Source organism: Rhea pennata, chromosome 3 (assembly GCF_028389875.1).
Source record: "Rhea pennata isolate bPtePen1 chromosome 3, bPtePen1.pri, whole genome shotgun sequence".
Taxonomy (NCBI): Eukaryota; Metazoa; Chordata; class Aves; order Rheiformes; family Rheidae; genus Rhea; species Rhea pennata.
The window spans coordinates 14,660,046-14,677,662 of record NC_084665.1 but is presented as its reverse complement, the minus strand read 5'-3'; the positions used below and the strand labels follow the sequence as shown (position 1 = coordinate 14,677,662).

At 38.0% G+C, this 17,617-nt stretch overlaps 2 protein-coding genes across 3 annotated transcripts; one reads left to right on the top strand and one right to left on the bottom strand.

The window, feature by feature from the left end:
- Positions 1-3: 3 nt before the first annotated feature.
- RPS27A (ribosomal protein S27a) lies at positions 4-2,109 on the top strand. Its single transcript, XM_062571666.1, has 5 exons — positions 4-156; positions 554-608; positions 732-817; positions 1,466-1,597; positions 1,927-2,109. The coding sequence occupies exons 1-5, from the start codon at positions 109-111 to the stop codon at positions 2,074-2,076; spliced, it is 471 nt and encodes a 156-aa protein (XP_062427650.1). The 5' UTR covers positions 4-108; the 3' UTR covers positions 2,077-2,109.
- A 782-nt stretch (positions 2,110-2,891) lies between these two features.
- Positions 2,892-17,190, bottom strand: MTIF2 (mitochondrial translational initiation factor 2). Of its 2 annotated transcripts, none has more exons than XM_062571665.1 (14): positions 17,131-17,190; positions 15,695-15,926; positions 15,078-15,183; positions 14,159-14,330; positions 13,557-13,717; positions 13,023-13,199; positions 10,903-11,042; positions 9,374-9,498; positions 8,318-8,522; positions 7,231-7,483; positions 4,738-4,878; positions 4,055-4,219; positions 3,688-3,828; positions 2,892-3,393 (listed from the first exon to the last, which is right to left on the bottom strand). In XM_062571665.1, the coding sequence occupies exons 2-14, from the start codon at positions 15,917-15,919 to the stop codon at positions 3,224-3,226; spliced, it is 2,181 nt and encodes a 726-aa protein (XP_062427649.1). In that variant the 5' UTR covers positions 15,920-15,926; positions 17,131-17,190; the 3' UTR covers positions 2,892-3,223. The 2 variants fall into 2 exon arrangements, with proteins under 2 accessions (XP_062427649.1, XP_062427648.1); XM_062571664.1 differs by lacking the exon at positions 17,131-17,190 and adding an exon at positions 16,616-16,749.
- Positions 17,191-17,617: the final 427 nt, after the last annotated feature.

The following is a 17,617-nucleotide window of genomic DNA, read 5'->3' as shown; positions in this document are numbered from 1 at the left end:
TGCGGGCCGGCGCGGCGCCCTTTCGAGGAGCCGCCATTCCGCGAGCAGGTCGCTGGTGAGGCCTCGCTCCGCTGCGGCGTGTGGTGCCCGGGTCCGCCGCCCCTCGCCATGCAGATCTTCGTGAAAACCCTCACAGGGAAAACCATCACCCTCGAGGTGAGCCTGGGGTGCCGCCGCCGCGCGCAGGCCTTCGCGTGCTCCGGGCTGCTGAGGGGAGGTCGGAGCAGCTGTCGGGGCTCGAGGGGCCTTGGCAGCACGGCCGGCGAGGCCGACATATCTCGTGGGTCTCGTCCTCCTCCCGGCTATTTCAAAGGCCGAGCACGGTTTTGATTGTGAAAACATGGTCTCCGGGGTTTGGGTTTTTTTTTTTTTTTTTTTTTTTTTTTTTTTTCCCCTCTATAAGGATTTGACATCGATTTACTCGTTGCAGTGAGCAAATGAGGTAGGATGTGGCGTGCAGGTTGCTCTCAACTTCCTACACCACGTCAAGATTTACATTAACCACACGTATTTCTTTTTTCTAATCTTTAACACTACCTTTGTTTTATAATAGGTTGAGTCTTCTGATACAATAGAAAATGTAAAGGCTAAGATCCAGGATAAGGAAGGTAGGTTCAAAATGCATTTTCTTTTTTATAATTTTTTTCAGTTCGACTGGTGTATTTCTTATGCAGACAGGATTGCCTGGCTCACTTTGTTTCTTATTTAATCTTAATTTATTTAATTATTAGGAATTCCTCCTGATCAGCAGCGACTGATTTTCGCTGGTAAGCAGTTAGAAGATGGACGCACACTGTCTGACTACAATATTCAAAAAGTGAGTAGAAAAGGTTCAATAGAATATTGTAGTACAAACTAGCTGTTGAGCCTAAGAAGTGCTTCAGGTAAATTGAACTACATTATTTAGGTAGGTAGCGCTTAGGAAATAGTGATACTAAGACTAGACCTATCAATCACTGCAGTTGAGGGTATAGTTTCAGGACAAAAGTTAATGTCTTTAATGGCTTCCATTTCCATTGCGTCTCCTGGCGCTGTTCACTCTGTGGTGAGTTAATTTAGCGAACCAATGTGAAAACTACTCACAGATTGACTGCAGGGTCAGAACAGATGAGCAGCAATGCCATATAAAAGGAGGATAGCATTATTTTTTTTTGGCAATAAATAGGTGACAGATTGACTTAGTTGCATTATGAAACTGCATCCTCCCTATGTTAAAATAATGTAGTTGCAATAGATTTCTCATATTTGAACTGTTAGGGAGTTTGGGATGCTGTTGCATGCAGTTCACTGGAGTTTGTTCATTTGCAAACTTAGTAGCAAAGAAAAAAAAATTTAAAGCCTTTTAGATGGCTAGAGCTTTAAATCTGCTACTTAAATACATTGTGTAAATAAAAGAACAAGCCTACATAAATGCTAGTCACAGACTGAGAAAGAATTCTAAGTCTATATAATGTTTTACAAATAGGAATCAACTCTTCACCTTGTGTTGAGACTTCGTGGTGGTGCTAAGAAAAGAAAGAAGAAGTCTTACACTACTCCTAAGAAGAACAAGCATAAGAGAAAGAAGGTTAAGCTTGCTGTGCTGAAGTATTACAAGGTAAGCAGAACTATTTCTAGGGGAATTTTGGTAAGAGCTTAGCTTTCAGTAAAGCTGAAGAACTTCACATATTTTGTGCTATGCAGTAACAGAAAGGGACAAAACACAGAGTTTGAGAGCAGTGTTCTAGGCACATAATTAGACTTCAGATAGCCTGGCATGTATTTGCAAATAGTCTTTCTCTCTTAAATAGCAGAGAAACTGACAGTTGCTTTGGGAAGCTTGTGACGTAATTATAAGTAATGCTTTGCCAAAGAAAATACTGAAAAATCATGGATGCTAAAAGGTGATGAGTGAATATGAGATTTTTGCCTCTTTGTTGTTTACAGGTGGATGAGAATGGCAAAATCAGTCGTCTGCGCCGAGAGTGCCCTTCTGAGGAGTGCGGAGCAGGAGTGTTCATGGCTAGCCACTTTGACAGGCACTACTGTGGCAAATGTTGTCTGACATACTGCTTCAATAAACCAGAAGACAAGTAAATGTGCTATACAATAAAAATCTGAAGTACTTTATGGTTTAAGGATTTATTTCTTCTTCCATCATATTTCCGTTTCATTGGTAAGCGAGAGGAATCTACAAAACTTCAAATGTTGATTACCAACTAATTGATTTAGTAGTGTTAACTAGCAGTGACAGTCTCGTTCTAGTGCTTTTATTCTAGGCTATTTATTAAGATACTGGTTTGTTAAATTTGCTGCTCTTTTCAGCCCATGTTTAATAACTGAGCTGTGCCATCTATTACGTTGAATGTATTCATCACAGTTGGAAAAACTTAGCTCTTCACGAGGAAAATCCTACTTTAGAGTTTTGTTCTAAGCTTTTACTTTTCTAGAGTGGGTTTGTTTTCCTAAGGCCTTGAAACAGCCTATGACCACAGTAACAACATGCCCGAGTAAAGATGCCCATCTCTATGCAAGGCTTATCTAACAGGAAGTACCGTACACATAACAGAAGCAATCTCCCTAAGCTTATTTTCAAAAATACTCTTCCATCCCTTTCTAGTCAACCCTGAAAGTTTCTGTAATAGCTTGTCCTTTTCACAGCATCAACAAAATACGGTGGTTGTCTGTGCAAACTCACTACTGCAGGGGCAGAGCAAAAAAAAAAATTTCAGCTAACAATCTTAAAAGAGGCCTGTTATGCATGAGGGGAGTAGATAGAACTGTTATTTCTAATTAGGAAAGAGGTAAAGGAAAGCAATACATTAGGACTGGAATTACATCTACAAAGGGTTAAATACCTTTTTCTCTGGCATTAGGAGCCCTGACAACAAAATGCAGACAACACACTGAAACAGCTTTTTCTTTCTTTACTGAAGGTAGTGGTGCATTACAGGGGAGCAGCTCAGCTATGCTGGAACCATTGCATTTATGATTTCTGATAGTCACCAGAAATTTATCTTGATAGTTTTACCCATCTGAAGTATTTGCAGTTAATTCTTCCAGTGTAGCCTCTACTCCAAGGCAGTAATTGACAAGATTTAAAAGTAGAACAACACTATATAAATATCAGGTCTAAAGATTCATATGAGCCGCTTAATAAATTCACTTAAAGTGAAGAGTTTATAACCCATTGCTCCAGCCAGGAACAATGCATGTCCTTTAGTGTAGTGTATTCAAATGTACTTCAAAATCCTGGATCCCACGAAGTTGTCTGTTCAATTTCTTTTTCTTCGTAACAGATAATTTCATCTCCAACATTGAATTCTATATCCTTGTCCAAACTTATGCCACAATCCATACCAGTTTTTATTATCTGGACATCAGCTTTATGATGCTTCAATGATGATAAGGATCCTACAAAGAGAAAAAAATGTCACAAAAAAAGATTAAGTCAGATAGCCATCCTTTTCAGTAGGCAAATGATGCATTGCTACTGCTTTGCTATAGAGATGGTGGTCTGAAAAAGGTCTGAATAACAAAGACGACTGAGTTTGCAGCTTTTCTCTAGTTGGGCAAAGCCATCTTAAATAGTATATGGGTTTGTATGATCATCAGTTACATGCATGCATTTTCCCCTGACTTGCCAGGGAAATGCCATATCTAATACCAAATATGAATACATACTGCTTTTGTAGCAATTATACTTACCTCTCCAAATAACATCTCCCTTACGGATTAACTTAAATTTCATCTTTTTGTCTAGCTGCCCTTTGTGTACTCTGCACCCAGCTACTGGAACTTTACTTTTTCCTACTGTTACAGAGAAGGTGTCAAGTACAGAAGCTTCTCCTGAAAAAAAAAAGAAAAAAAAAAGTGTATGAAATACAAGAGAATGAAGTACAAGCTACTATTAATTAGAACCAAGCTATACTCTTCCGCTTACTAAGCTTTGTAAGAAAATAGAGAAGCAGATACAGAAGAATAGCAAGTATTCAAAGTAGTAAGAATCCCTAATTGGAAGATAAAAGGCCATACTGTGAAGTAAAAATGTACTTACCACTCAATGAAAACTCACCTATCGTATTTTCTACCACAGATGGGGGTAATCTGCTATTTAGCTCATGTTTCACATCTTCAATAAGTTTGTAGATAACATTGTGAAGTTTAATTTTTATTCCCTTCTTAGCAGCCAGCTTTTTAATAGTTTCACTGGCTTTCACACTGAATCCATATACAACACCTAAAAAATAAAAATCAGCAGCTTATGACTAGAGATCGTTGCTTTTTGAACAGTAGGTGAAATTCTGCTGTGTTTATTCTGTAATGTTAAACTTAGGTTAAACTGCCTAAAACTAGCAGTCATCAATACAAGAAGCACTATTTTATACATGCTTTCCTTTTAAAGGAGGGGAGCATGTCTCCCTTGCTTGTTGCATTCAGCATGTCTACTACTTCCAACCTTGTACTAAAATAATTTTTTTGGGGGGGGAGGGGAGAGTTTAAGCAATATCTGTCATTATTAAACAATTAAATAAGTCAAATTCTTTCATTTTCATTAGACTTCTGGCCTTCGCTACCTGCACCAGTCTTCAATGTTAAAGAATACACATTTTTAAGTTTCATGAAAGTTTACATCAAAGATAATGTTAAATATTACAAAGAAAACAAAATTAAAATGACTAACTGCTATTTCATTAGGGAGGAAAAGATGAAAAGATTTTGTACTATTCTTAAATTGATATTTAAACATGCACTCACCATTAAAAGCTTCAGCAAGACTTATATCAGTTTCACTGATATCTCCCATTCCAAAATGGATGATATCCAGTTTACATTCACTGTCAGCATCATAGCTGTCCAGAATGTTTAGAATAGCTTCAACAGATCCATCTACATCACCTGCATATATAAAAACAGTAGTGCTACTGACTTTGTGTAACACAAATTAATACTGAAGTAGAATAGACAACTCTACATGATACAGCATAATCATAATCTTTAAATATATATATAAAATACAAAAAATATATAAATAAGAGTATTAATTCTGAAAGTGAATATCAGAAGAGCAGAGACTCTGTATCTGCTGTCATTTTGTCATTTTCAGGTCAAGTTTGCATGGTTTACTATTAGTTTGCCACTATTATTCCCTATGTGTATAGTAGAGAATGAGAGGCAAATTTGTTTCTGCTGCCCCATTTTATTCAATACATTCTTGTTCTGACCTCTTCTCTGTCAATGCAGTAGTGCTGCTTGCATTTATATATTCACACATATACATATTCACACATAGATACACACACATATACATATATATATATATACATAAATGGGGACATCCTAGCAAATTACACACCTATATGTCCACAGGCTTATTACTGAAACCTAAACCTTGACTTTGACTTTGTAAGTATTTATACACAGAAGTAACCTTACGCATATAAGCCACTGAATCTATTGGGATTCCTTTTATGTGTAGGAGTTATTTGTGCACTTAAGTGTTTCAAGATCACTTTAGTGAGCTGATGAAGCACGAGCTAGAGCAGAAACTCAATACTTGTTTCCACAGACTAGATGGTAGTTACTCAACAGATGCATCTACATCACCTGAACAAATAAACTGTACTGTTATTAACTTTGTACAAATTCAAGCAAGTAATGCTGAAGTAAAAATGAAAAGTGACACAGTAATTCTAGGCTGTAAAGTAGAATCAAATGCACAAAAAAGGAGACATGAAACTGAAGTTCCAACAGGAAGCCTGCCCATTAAACCTACCGTATTTTCATTTTAACCAGTAAACTTGCTTACATTATCTCTCTATTCTATATGATGGATATTGTTCTACCAGAAAGCTGTTCCTCAATGAAACTGACTGCTGTTTGACACAAGAACAGAATCATCATGTATCCTATTGCAACATCTTCAAGAAGCGCTGACCACACAGATCAGTTTTCACACACCTAGCAGCACTGGTATCTTTATCACTGCCCCTCTTGATCTCTGCAGTTAAGTGTAAGGAAGAACTGAAGACCTACAACTTTTCAATGACAGCTTCAAAGGAAGAGGAGAAAGGTGAGTTGGGAGAGAGAGCAAAGGCTGTGGTACCCACCAGATAACTTGGAAAGGAACCATTCTTTCAAGTTTGATAATACTGCCTCTCCTGAGGACTAACAAGCAGTTATTTGGTCGAGGACAGGCAGCAGAATTACACTTGAAAGACTGCAAGAACCACTCAAAACTACATCCATCAGCACCATCACATTTATGGGTCAAATACAAAGCCCCAGAAACCTGGAATCTGCCATTTTAAGATTTTGTCTGGGTTCGAGGAAGATACATGATGCCGTACACAACCGAAGGAAAAAAAAATACTGAATTATTTATTTCTTCTCCTCTTTGTTAGACCAGAATGCTCAATGAAGACAATCAACAATGTTCTAAACTATAAAAGAGATTCAACCAATTTGCTTTAAATTGTAGTCTGCAAAGTTCCAGTCTGTAGCCATGAAAAGCAGAGTAAAGCTGGTCCCTGATTACCCATGCTCAATCTCAGGGACTGAGGGATGACAGTGCAGGTACAACCCACATTCTGCTGTTCAAGAAAATGTGGTCTTAGTACATGTGCCAAAACAGGGTAAATCTGTGCAGGCAGTAGAACTTGAAGACTGTCAGTTGTCTTAAGATTTTTAATTAAGCTTGATAAGGTTTAGTTGCAATTGCAATTAAATCAAATCAAGAAAAATCAACTTAAAACTTCAAATATTGTTTGGAATTTGAATTACACAGCACCTACTACCCAAAACTCACATCCTTCTGCGGCTTCCCAGTCTCATGGCTCCACATGTTCAAACTGTCTCTTCCATTTTCCCAAGTTCTGGCCAAACCCAATGCATCCATGCTCCAAGTCTGTCTATCCCCTTTGTCTTTCACACACATTACTGTGGCATATTATGCTGGCATTCACGTGGCTTTTACTTAGGAGTTCCTGGATAAGAGGGTCAGGCTTAGAAACCTTCCTGTTGCTCTGCCCTTGCTGGAAGCACACACTTTCTGATTACTGGATGTCTTCTGATGCCTCTCCCTTTACCGAGAATTCAATATTCTGTTTAATGTTGTTGTTATTATTATTATATTATTCTGTTTAAGTGGGCTTTTAACCACACTTCTGGTAACAGAAATTTTGTTAATGCTTTAGAACTATGCTTCAGATCAGAGAAGTGCAAAAACAATGGAATAGAACTTGACACTACCTTTAACAATTACTGATAGTACATTTTTGTCAATCTCTGTTCTCTCTTTTGGCTTTGAAAACATGAGATGTTTGTTAGCCTTGTATAGTGCTGTCTTTCTCTGTCTCCAGGTCAGATGGGCTAGCTTCTGTTGCTTCTTCTCATACTCCGTCCTGTGTTCCTTTTGCTTTGCTTCAATAACTTCCAAATCCCTTTTCATCTTCTCCTGTTGTTCAATGTAGTTTCTCCAAGCCACAACTTCATGTGCCCTTTGCTGGTCAGAGAGACAGAAATGTTACCTTTAAAAACACAGTACTGGAAAACTCCACATTAACAAAGTTTCAACCTTTAAAGTTTTCTCTACAGACTTATTAATTTTCTTCTGCATTTAACTACAGATTTTGCCACAACGATGGCAGTAAATTAGCACAATGCTTTCTTCCCTGTGCTACCGCAACATGATTCAAGTCTTATTTTTAAGCTATCTCTGATATTATTCATTCTTTCAAACAGTATCTGTCCAGCCCTTCAAACATCTATTTCTAGCTAAATGACATGCATGTTCTTTTGTCAGAATGTAATTATCTCTCATTTCAGAATTTAAAACACTGACAAGTACTAGATTGTTTTCCAGGTAAGGTCATAATGAGGTAATGTAAAAGAGGAAACTGTCTTCTGTGCCTTTGGAAATGGAGCACATTAGAACATCTCCAATACTATCCAAAATGAAGCTTTCTAGTTCTGCAGTCATTGCAAACAAGGCATAAGAGGATGGCACGATGACCATGAGAAGCACAAGGAACAAAACAACAGTCCACTTTCATCATGTGATTTGTAAAGTAGGTTAATCTGAGAGGAGGGGAGGACATAAGGGTCCTCATGCGAGAGGTGGTAGGTGTAACAGAGAAAGAAAGAGACAATGTACAAGTTTTCACTCCTCATACAGAATGCCTAGTTCAGGCTACATTTAAGACCTATGCTTGGCCTTCATCTTTTGTCAAGATTATCTTGGTTTTTCAGAATGAAAGCTATCACTTATTTTTCACTCAGCTTCTGCCTATCCACTTTACCACAGTATAAAGCTTCCATTAAACAGTTCTCACTGTACCTCAGATTCTACTTCAAGGATTTCATCTCCTGCTGAAGGAACTTCTTTCCAGCCCATGATTTCCACAGGTATGCCTGGAGAGGCTGCATCTACAGCTTTGCCATTCTCATCAAACATGAAACGCACTTTTGCCCAGGTCTTCCCTGCAACTAGAATGCACCCTTTTTTCAGAGTTCCTCTTTGGATGATGGCTGTGGTAACTGGACTAGTGAAGAGCAAAAAGAGAATGGAACAAAACATACAAAAATAACATCCCATTTTTACAGTTACGGTAGATAAGCAAAGACCAAACAGTACATTTGTGATTACAGACAGAACATTCTTATGACAATCCATTATCATGCTAAGAGAATATTAGAAGTGACGTGCAAAAAAACCCAGAAGCATATTGTACTTTTCATTTTTGCAGATTAATGAAGAATTTGGCACATTCAGCTTTCAAATACAGAATGATTTCACATGCTAAGTGAAATCCTAGTGATTTTTTTTTTCCCCTGAGCGAAAAAGTACATGACTTGCTTAGGTTCACATTTCTAGAGGTTAAAGAGGGGAGAGGGACAGAAAACAAGTATCTCACACACACTTATACATATATGTTTAAAAGTTTTCCTATATTCCGTTTAAGAAAAGGGCAGAACAGATCTTATTCACAGAGAATCTGCAAAAGGCTTAAAGTATTTTAAAAGAGTAAAATGTCATATAATTTTTCATAAGTTGTTTATAACATATCTATTACTTTATGATTGTTCACTTGATCATCCCTCCTAATAATGACATTTAAAAATACATCTGTATTTTAAAATGTTTCCTGTTCAGACAGTATTTTATTTCTGTGATATGAAGTTTGCTTTACCAGTATGTAACTTCATTTTCTGGCTCTCATGCTGTAAAACATTTTCAATGTTTTAGTTACACACTGTACAGAACTGTTAAAGTTTTGTCTAACTTTTAAAAAAGTACGTTAAGCCTAAATATCGAGGTTTTAACCAGCTGAACACTATCTCCGTATTCTTACAAATGGCTTCATTAAAGTTGTAACGAAGATCAATTACCTACCCTTTTCCTTTGTCTTTCCGAGACTCAATTACAGTCCCCTCTACCAGACCTGTGGGATCTGCCTTCAATTCTAACATCTCTGCTAAAGCAACTGTTGCCTCTGCTAAAACCATCAGATTTTCACCCTGTACAAGATCACAAAAATAAAGGAAGTGCCTTGTTAAAATAAGATCAGAAGTTGTAATCTTAGTGTCAATATTCCCATTTAATTCAGAACTTCTAATTACGCAATACAGTCCAATAGCCCACATCCCTTTTGCCTTTAAGGCAACACGGTACTAAAATAACAAACTATTAAGACTGTTGTGTTGTCAGTCCCGAATACTAGAAACAAACATTAGAAGCACAGCTCCCCTACCTCTCTGTCCACAGCATCAGGATTAATAAAAGATATAATAAAATTTAAATCTTTATGTGAATGAAAAACGTTTTTGGAAAATATTTTAAGATTAATGCTAACGTTTTTGGAAAATATTTTAAGATTAATGCTAACTGAGAAGAGACAGACAGACAGTGGTTTGGGGAGTTAGTATATATGCTCCCTCCCCCCAAAAAAATTAGAGTTGGAAACCTTGTTCTCACAACAAAACAGCTGTTTGCAGCCCTTCAGAACTTTTATATAGTCTCTCTTTAATTAAAGAAAAGATGCAGAAATAGACCTTTCAATATTCTGCTACACGCATACTAGGGATGCCAAGCAATTCTTTAAAAGAACAGTCAAACTGAAACCTAATGATATCTCTCCAGGACAGCAAAGAGACAAAATTACATTGAGGTGTTAACGTGGATCCATTTTCTTTTTCCTTTTTTGTTCTAATCACATTTTGTTTTCAGAATAAAAGAGCATAGGCAGATAAGCTACCTGTCAAAAGACTCAGCTTTGTGAGAATTAGGGCAACAAGCTTGCTAGAAAAGTAAATAGAAGTTACTTTCATATATACACTTATTTTAAAGAAGCATAAGGCCACAACTTCAGATGGTCTTGAATTTATCTGATGTTTTAGAACATGCTTGAGCTCCATCTAGGAACAGAGCAATAAGCCTAAGGTGGTGCTGCATCAGTTTCAACAGGACCGCTTTGGCTACTAAAGGCAAATACTGAACTTCAGATTTCACTTTAGTTTGCAGCTAACAGTTATCTGCAAGTTAGACAACTGAGTCTCCGAGCGTGTTAGGAAGACACTTATACCCCTCTTTGAATATTTATCTTTATGCATAGCGTTATCACCAACCTTGATTTTGGACTAACTTTACACAGAAAACAAGTATCTGAGGAAACAATAATTGAGATTAATCTGAAAAATATCCACTAGAATTTCCAGAAGAAAAATGAGATCTTATTGCTCAAAACATGACAGCAGTATGTTCTAAGGATTCTTGAAACAGCCAGCAGCACTTTAGCTAATGTAAGGTATCCAATCAAATACCAGGAAGCTAAGCATTCATTTTCCAACTTCCAAGAAAAAATGTGGCTGTATGCACATCCTAGGTATCTATGAATACTATGATCATTTGTTTCAAACCTTTACCTTGAGTGCAGAAATATTTACAGTTTGAACATCACCTCCAAGTTCTTCACAAATCACATCGTAAGCCAGCAATTCCTTCTTCACTCTTTCAGGATCAGCTTCAGGTTTGTCACATTTGTTAATAGCAAGAATAAGAGGAACTACAAAGAAAGAACATACAAACACATTACCAGCATAACAAAAAACTTTCTGCAGTCTCAGGACAGCATTTGCCCAACCTAAGCATGCTGTGCAACTGCCACTTGGACAGTAGCAATGATAGGTTACAGTAGCTTATGACCACCAAGACCAAATAAGCTTACTTGGTGCCTATTCCCTGAAAAACCTTAGAAAGCCCTCAAAAAGTAGGCTACCAGAAGTAGGCTGGATTAGTTATCCTAGCAGAAAAAAAAAAGGCCAAATATTACTGCCATTGGAGTTCTGATCTGCTGCATAGCATTACAGACTAGAAGATCAGAATATCCATGTGACGGTGTAATTCAATTGCCTAAACACTGGCATTCAGCGGCATTTTATACATTCAAATGTATTTGAGATGATCACACAAAAAGCTGTCAGATATGACAAAATTTTTCACAGCACTCTACAATAATTCATAGCCAAGCCGTCAGTAGTGGTAGTTCTCAGTACCTACATCACTTACACACAACCAAGAAAACTGATTTTACATAAGACTAACAAATGAGAAAGGCCAGAGCAGCTCTAACTTCTCACATCAATTTCCAGTTAAACTGAAATTAAAACAGCTGTTTCATGCTTCCATCTAAATTATTCAGATTTTTCTTCTTTTTTAAAGTTCAAGTAATCAAACTTTATTAAATCACAAAATAATCAAGCTGACTGGATACATGCAAAATGAGGAATATAGCAGATTGGCAAACTGTAGTAAACTCAATGAAAAAGAGCTTGTTACAATACATTAAAGGTCCTTATATAAGTTACTCATTTGAAAAAGGGTCTTTTAATATTCATTTTTGTTTTAGATACAATCTGAAAAAAAAGGAATGAAGAAAACTAATTTTACAAGATGTTTCTGGTACTATAAGATTTCAGATTTTTTTTCTGAAGGATTTTACAAAGTTTCTCTTGGAAACAGGTTGTAGTTACTATTAAGGTTTTCTCTGCTATCCACTGTGGCAGATCTAGTCTACGGATCCTTTCAACTCTGGACACTGAAGATTATTCTCCTCTCACTTCCCTTCAAAATCACGGAATTTTACCATTCCGTATATATACAGGTTTACTCATCTCACCACTCAAATTCATATGAATAGATAATTTTCTTGTTTATCAGAAAAAAGTGTCTATTTCCACCTGTGATAATTTGCAACACTATTTAGAGTAGCATCCCAATATAGTGAATCCGTTATTATCTAGATGACAATGCCACAGTAGCATTATTAAAATGTACAGAAATCAACAAATAATAGAGAAAAAATAATACAGGCAATAATGAGCATCACCAACCACAGTCCTATGTAAATAAAACTAAGGTTTTTAAATTGATAATTTCAGAGCAACTTAGAAGTGACCTTAGATCATGGTATATGATGAAAACAACAGCTCTGAAAAGAGAGATAGCTTATTATAAAGCCACACAATCAAATTAATTTTCACTTCTTTGTTAGATGATCATGGTTAGCATCCTTAGGATTCTAGAGAACTATGCTCCTTACAACATGACTCTGCATTCTGCCACTAACAACTTCACTAAGTCATGAAAGGGCAATACAATACTCTTGACAACTGCACATATGAACTGTGAAACACTGAGTATATGCATTAAATTCCCTTTAAAGAATTGCAAGTGCCTTTCTGGCAAATCTGCAAGTCACTAAGTTTGCAAAAATATAAGTGATCATTATCTTAATGTATTACAGTAACATTCAGTATGCTTTTGGACACTTTCCCAGGGGAAGGGACGGGGCTAGGACAGTTGCTTCCCAGATTCTATGGATGCTAATTCATGGAGTTTCTACTGAGAGATGAACAGACATTTGTTCGCAAGATATTCATTCATTCATGTGAATCACACACTGACACACATCTGGTACACCAGCTTTGTGTACTGGGCTTGCTTCTCACTTAAAAATGAAATACTAGCAAGACAAACACTGTACCTCCTGCATTTTTAGCATGTTGGATGGATTCTATAGTTTGTTCCATTACTCCATCTTCTGCTGCTACAACCAGTATGACAATATCGGTAACGTTGGTACCTCTCGCTCGCATAGCTGAAAAAGCTGCATGTCCAGGAGTATCAAGAAAAGTTATCTTTTCCCCAGAAGGCAAATGCACTGTGAACAAACACATACATCGCACATTTTAGAAGCAGTATTTCACATAGCTTGCTTTGACCTAATCCAAGTCAACCATCACACCATGAGATCAAGGGCATCTGTAACTCATGGTGGGGTGGGGGGAGGGAGTATGCTGCAATCTTTCATAATCCAAAATAATCTAAATATCATTTCCACTGTACAGTCAATACACTTCACAGTTCCATCCACACAGCATATTTGTGATTTCTTTTCTCAATGCTTACATATTAACTGTGTCTGTTAACATATTCCTCCCCTCACACGCTAAACTGTCAGTTATTAGCCCATCACACTTGCTGGACAACAAATTATTTTTTTTTCAACAAATCATACCCAAAAAAGCACCAATGTGTTGTGTAATGCCTCCTGCCTCCATTGATGCCACCTGAGTTTTTCGTAGACTGTCAAGTAAAGTTGTCTTCCCATGATCAACATGGCCCAGTATAGTAACAACTGCAGGTCGTGGGGCTAAGACTGCTGGGTCTGCAGGAGGCCTACAATTAGAACAAAACTATGTTTTGTAAATACCAAAAATGTTTACTGAATCATATTTATGTTCATGAACAACCATTTACCAGAACCTAGTGATAAGCACGTCAGCCTTGCTTCCACCCATACAAATTACAAATTCTACCTACATCACGCAATTTGCCCTCTTAGTAGTAAGTCTTACTTCTGCATCAATTAATATAGCAATTCAGTAAATTAAAGAAGAATCTGCTTTCCTTAAAAATCACAAAACCACTTAAAACCAGTCAAATCAGAGCATCAGTTTTATGGGCAAAGAAATCAAAATGGTAAACTTCGCCTTTTAAATACTATCAGATGACTGTATCGGGTATCATTAACATATTTTTCAAAAAAGAAAGGACAGTGTATGGAAAATACTTGCAGAAATAAAAAAGTTCAAAAGAGCCAAAAAGTTCACATTTTACCTTTTCACAGCATCTGTATTTTCTTTTTCTTTTTCTTCTTTCAGTTTTGCCGATTTATACTTCATTCCTGATTTTTTAACAATTAACTTGATGTAGTCTTCATATAAGATGGAATCTGGTTCTAGTGAATCAAAGTCAATATCTGTGTATAGCAGGGCTTCATAAATATGATCTAAAGAAAACATGAATACAGTTAACAATTCTTCATCTATCAAAAAAATGTGTGCAACAGAAATACTCTTTATTAGCATGTCTCAGATTTTCTTCATTAGTAATTGATAACCTGCAAATAAATTTCATTCACAAACTATTTTTGCTTTAGCTAGATGTACCTAATGGTTCCTGTTATACTACCAACTCACAACAACCTGATTCAGAAAAGTTTACTGAAAATGACTGCCTCATTAAATGCTACGGTATTATTTTTCACTCAGATTTTCATAGCTTGTTTCCTGTTAATCCCTATCAAGAAAAAAAATGAAACTCATCTAAGCTAAATAGGAATATATTCTACTTACATATAATACATAATATTATACTATTACATACACTTATATATAATATATAATATTATAACAATACAAACTAAATAAGAAATGATTCAGGAAGGAAAGAATTTTGATAAGTCTATATATAAGTCTATAATGATTTCATATTCCACCTTCTTCGGTAGTAGAAACATAGGACATATTTCAATAGTCAGGAATTGGTGCTTACTTGAGCACCACTGTAAATTTACTTCAGAAATATACAATAAGACAGGATAGGCATTTCAGTATAGATACAATCTACTCTGCTATGAAAAGGACTAGCAATCACTTGCTAATACCATCTTAGAACATCTTTGCCTTTATCACTCATGAAACTGATTGAACTGTAACAGTTATAACACATCTCAAACAACAGACCAGGCTCTCACCTATGTCTTTACCCATAGCTCTTGCAAGTTCTTCAACGGTCATTTTCTGCTTTATCTCCACTTCACCTTTTGTTAAGGGTAATTTCTTTCTATTCTTTTTCTTCTCCTACATGGAATTAGACATGTATATAGGAATACATGGCTGGCATAAACTAAGAAATAATAACATTAAAGAGACAATAACCTTAAATGATATGTCATAAATACATCTTTTTATCTACACTACAAGTGAATTACAATGACTTAAAACATCATACTGAATGTTTAAAATGTCATGTATTTTTTTTTCACTTTTCACAGTAAAGAAAATTCAACAAAATTTTCATTTTTGTTTATAATCATTTTCTCATGCCCTTGCAAGAGTCATGTTGCTGTGGGTATAAATACCCACAAGTATCAAGTGAACATTTGAGAGGGAGTTACAATACACTCCTATATACACAAGTACATTTTGCCTTATAAAATAATAACTTCTCTGTATTTATTAATAAATGAATCCTGTTCACAAGCAGCTTAGTACATATAAAGCTCCCATTTTTATAATGAAAATGTTCAAAATGATTTCTTGTGTTTGAAATTTCACATAGAAACAGAGATTACTGGATTCCATTAATTACCTCCTTTGTAGCTAGATGTCTGTAATGTGTTAAGGCCACACTGATTAATTTGTCTGTTTGCCAGAACTGTGGGTACACATGAACGGACCATATGGAATAGGTAGATGACTGCACAGGCTTCCATTGTGTTCTGTAAAGCTTTCCGTACGACACAGTATGCAACTGTCTGCAAGCACAGTGTAACTGGACCAGATTTTCAAACTTCAGTATTAACCCTCGATTCATTTCGTTGCTGAAAACAAGAAGGACATGTTGAAATACAGCATCAAAGCTGAAAGATGCTATTTCCTATAATACCAATAAGGGCAAGATGCTGAAATGTTTCAAAACAGACATTTTCTAATACTGTAAAAGTTGAAATATTTAGTAACTGTCCCAGCTTTTCAGTTTCCTTAAAGGCTTCACCTTCTCACATTTTCACCATCTCATTTTAAGTACACAGGTTTATTGATTTTGTCACATCTTACAAATCATTCCTCTGTTTCTTTGCTGATCTTCTTTAATATCAACTACTGAAATCCTCACTTTAAGTTCTGCAACACTTTTCTTTTTTGAAAAGCATTCTTACTATACTGATATAACCCACCTCTCTAAGCCAGTGAAGCAAATCTGCAAAACCTTGTTGCCTATTTCATAGCTCCCATCTACTTCTCCACTTTGCTATCCTTCTGTTTTCCTGACTCAGTGATACCCTTCTCAGTACCTTTACCACCTCTCCACAAGGTTCTGTTGAACCATCTTCCAAGGAGTTTCAAACACGCGAAATACAAGCCCCAAAATGCCCACTGTTCCCTTAAAAACTCTGCTGTATCAACAAAACTACAAGCAGAGAGCAGAAAGGCAAAGTAATCAACCAACAACCTGTTTTTTTTTCCTCCCTAAAGAGAACTTGATAGGGACGGAAAAGGTAAAGCTGCACACCTCTTCCACAAGTCACTGTTTTCACTGAAAGCTGACTTAAAAGGGTTACAGCAAGACCGCACAAGTTCACGGAGCAGAAACCCACTCGAGATCACAAGCTGCTAAGAAACCGCTGCTGCTAAGAAACCGCTGCGGTTCTCTGAGCCCTGGAGTCACAAGAGGCGAGCAAGGAAGCATCCCTCCGTCTCACACCGTGAACGCGCTCTTCACTTTGCCTGCGACCGGCCCCAGGCAAGCCGCTTCACCCCGCTGCCAACGGCACGGCGCCGCAGCGACGCGAGCCTCGTCCCGCCTCGGGCTGCAGCGCAGGGGGCAGCCGTCACCTCGCCCGCCCCTCCCGCGGGGAGCCGACATCCCGGCGGGGCTCCGCGTCCGCAGACGCTCCGCCATCAGCGACCCCCCCCCCCCCCCCACCCCCGCCGCGCCGGGGGAGCCCAACACCCCCCACGTGCCACCAACGGCCGCCCCCGGCGCTCGCGCGCCCCCTCCCCCCTCGCGCTTCCCGCTCCTTCCACCTGCCGAGCGCGGCCCGCCCCGGCCGGAAGCACCCTCCGCGCGGACACCGGATGTCGCGGCAGCACGGTGGCAGGAGGCGGTGCCGGGAGAGGGCACCGCCAGGGGAGCGCGCATGCGCGTCGCGAGAAGGCGGCCGCGGCCGGGGAGCGCTGCGCAGGCGCAGTGCCGAGCGGCGGCCGGGGCGGGGTGCAGGGCGCCGCCGGGAGGCTGTGGCGCCGGACAGCGAGCTCTGGGCGCAGCTGGTAGCCCGGCATAGACTTGACGAAAATAAACCACTTAACGCTTGCCAAAGGCTTTCTGCATAAAGTTCTGCACAAGCCTCAGAGTGTTTGCGTGGAAATTCAGGCTGCTTCATTTCTGAGTAGTCTTGCTGCCATCATAGTTTTGGGGTCTCTTGCATTCCAGGAAAAAAATTTGCTTTTCTTTGCAATTGCTTTCCACTCACTTCCAATCTAAAGCTTTTAAAATGTTTAAACTGATTTTTTT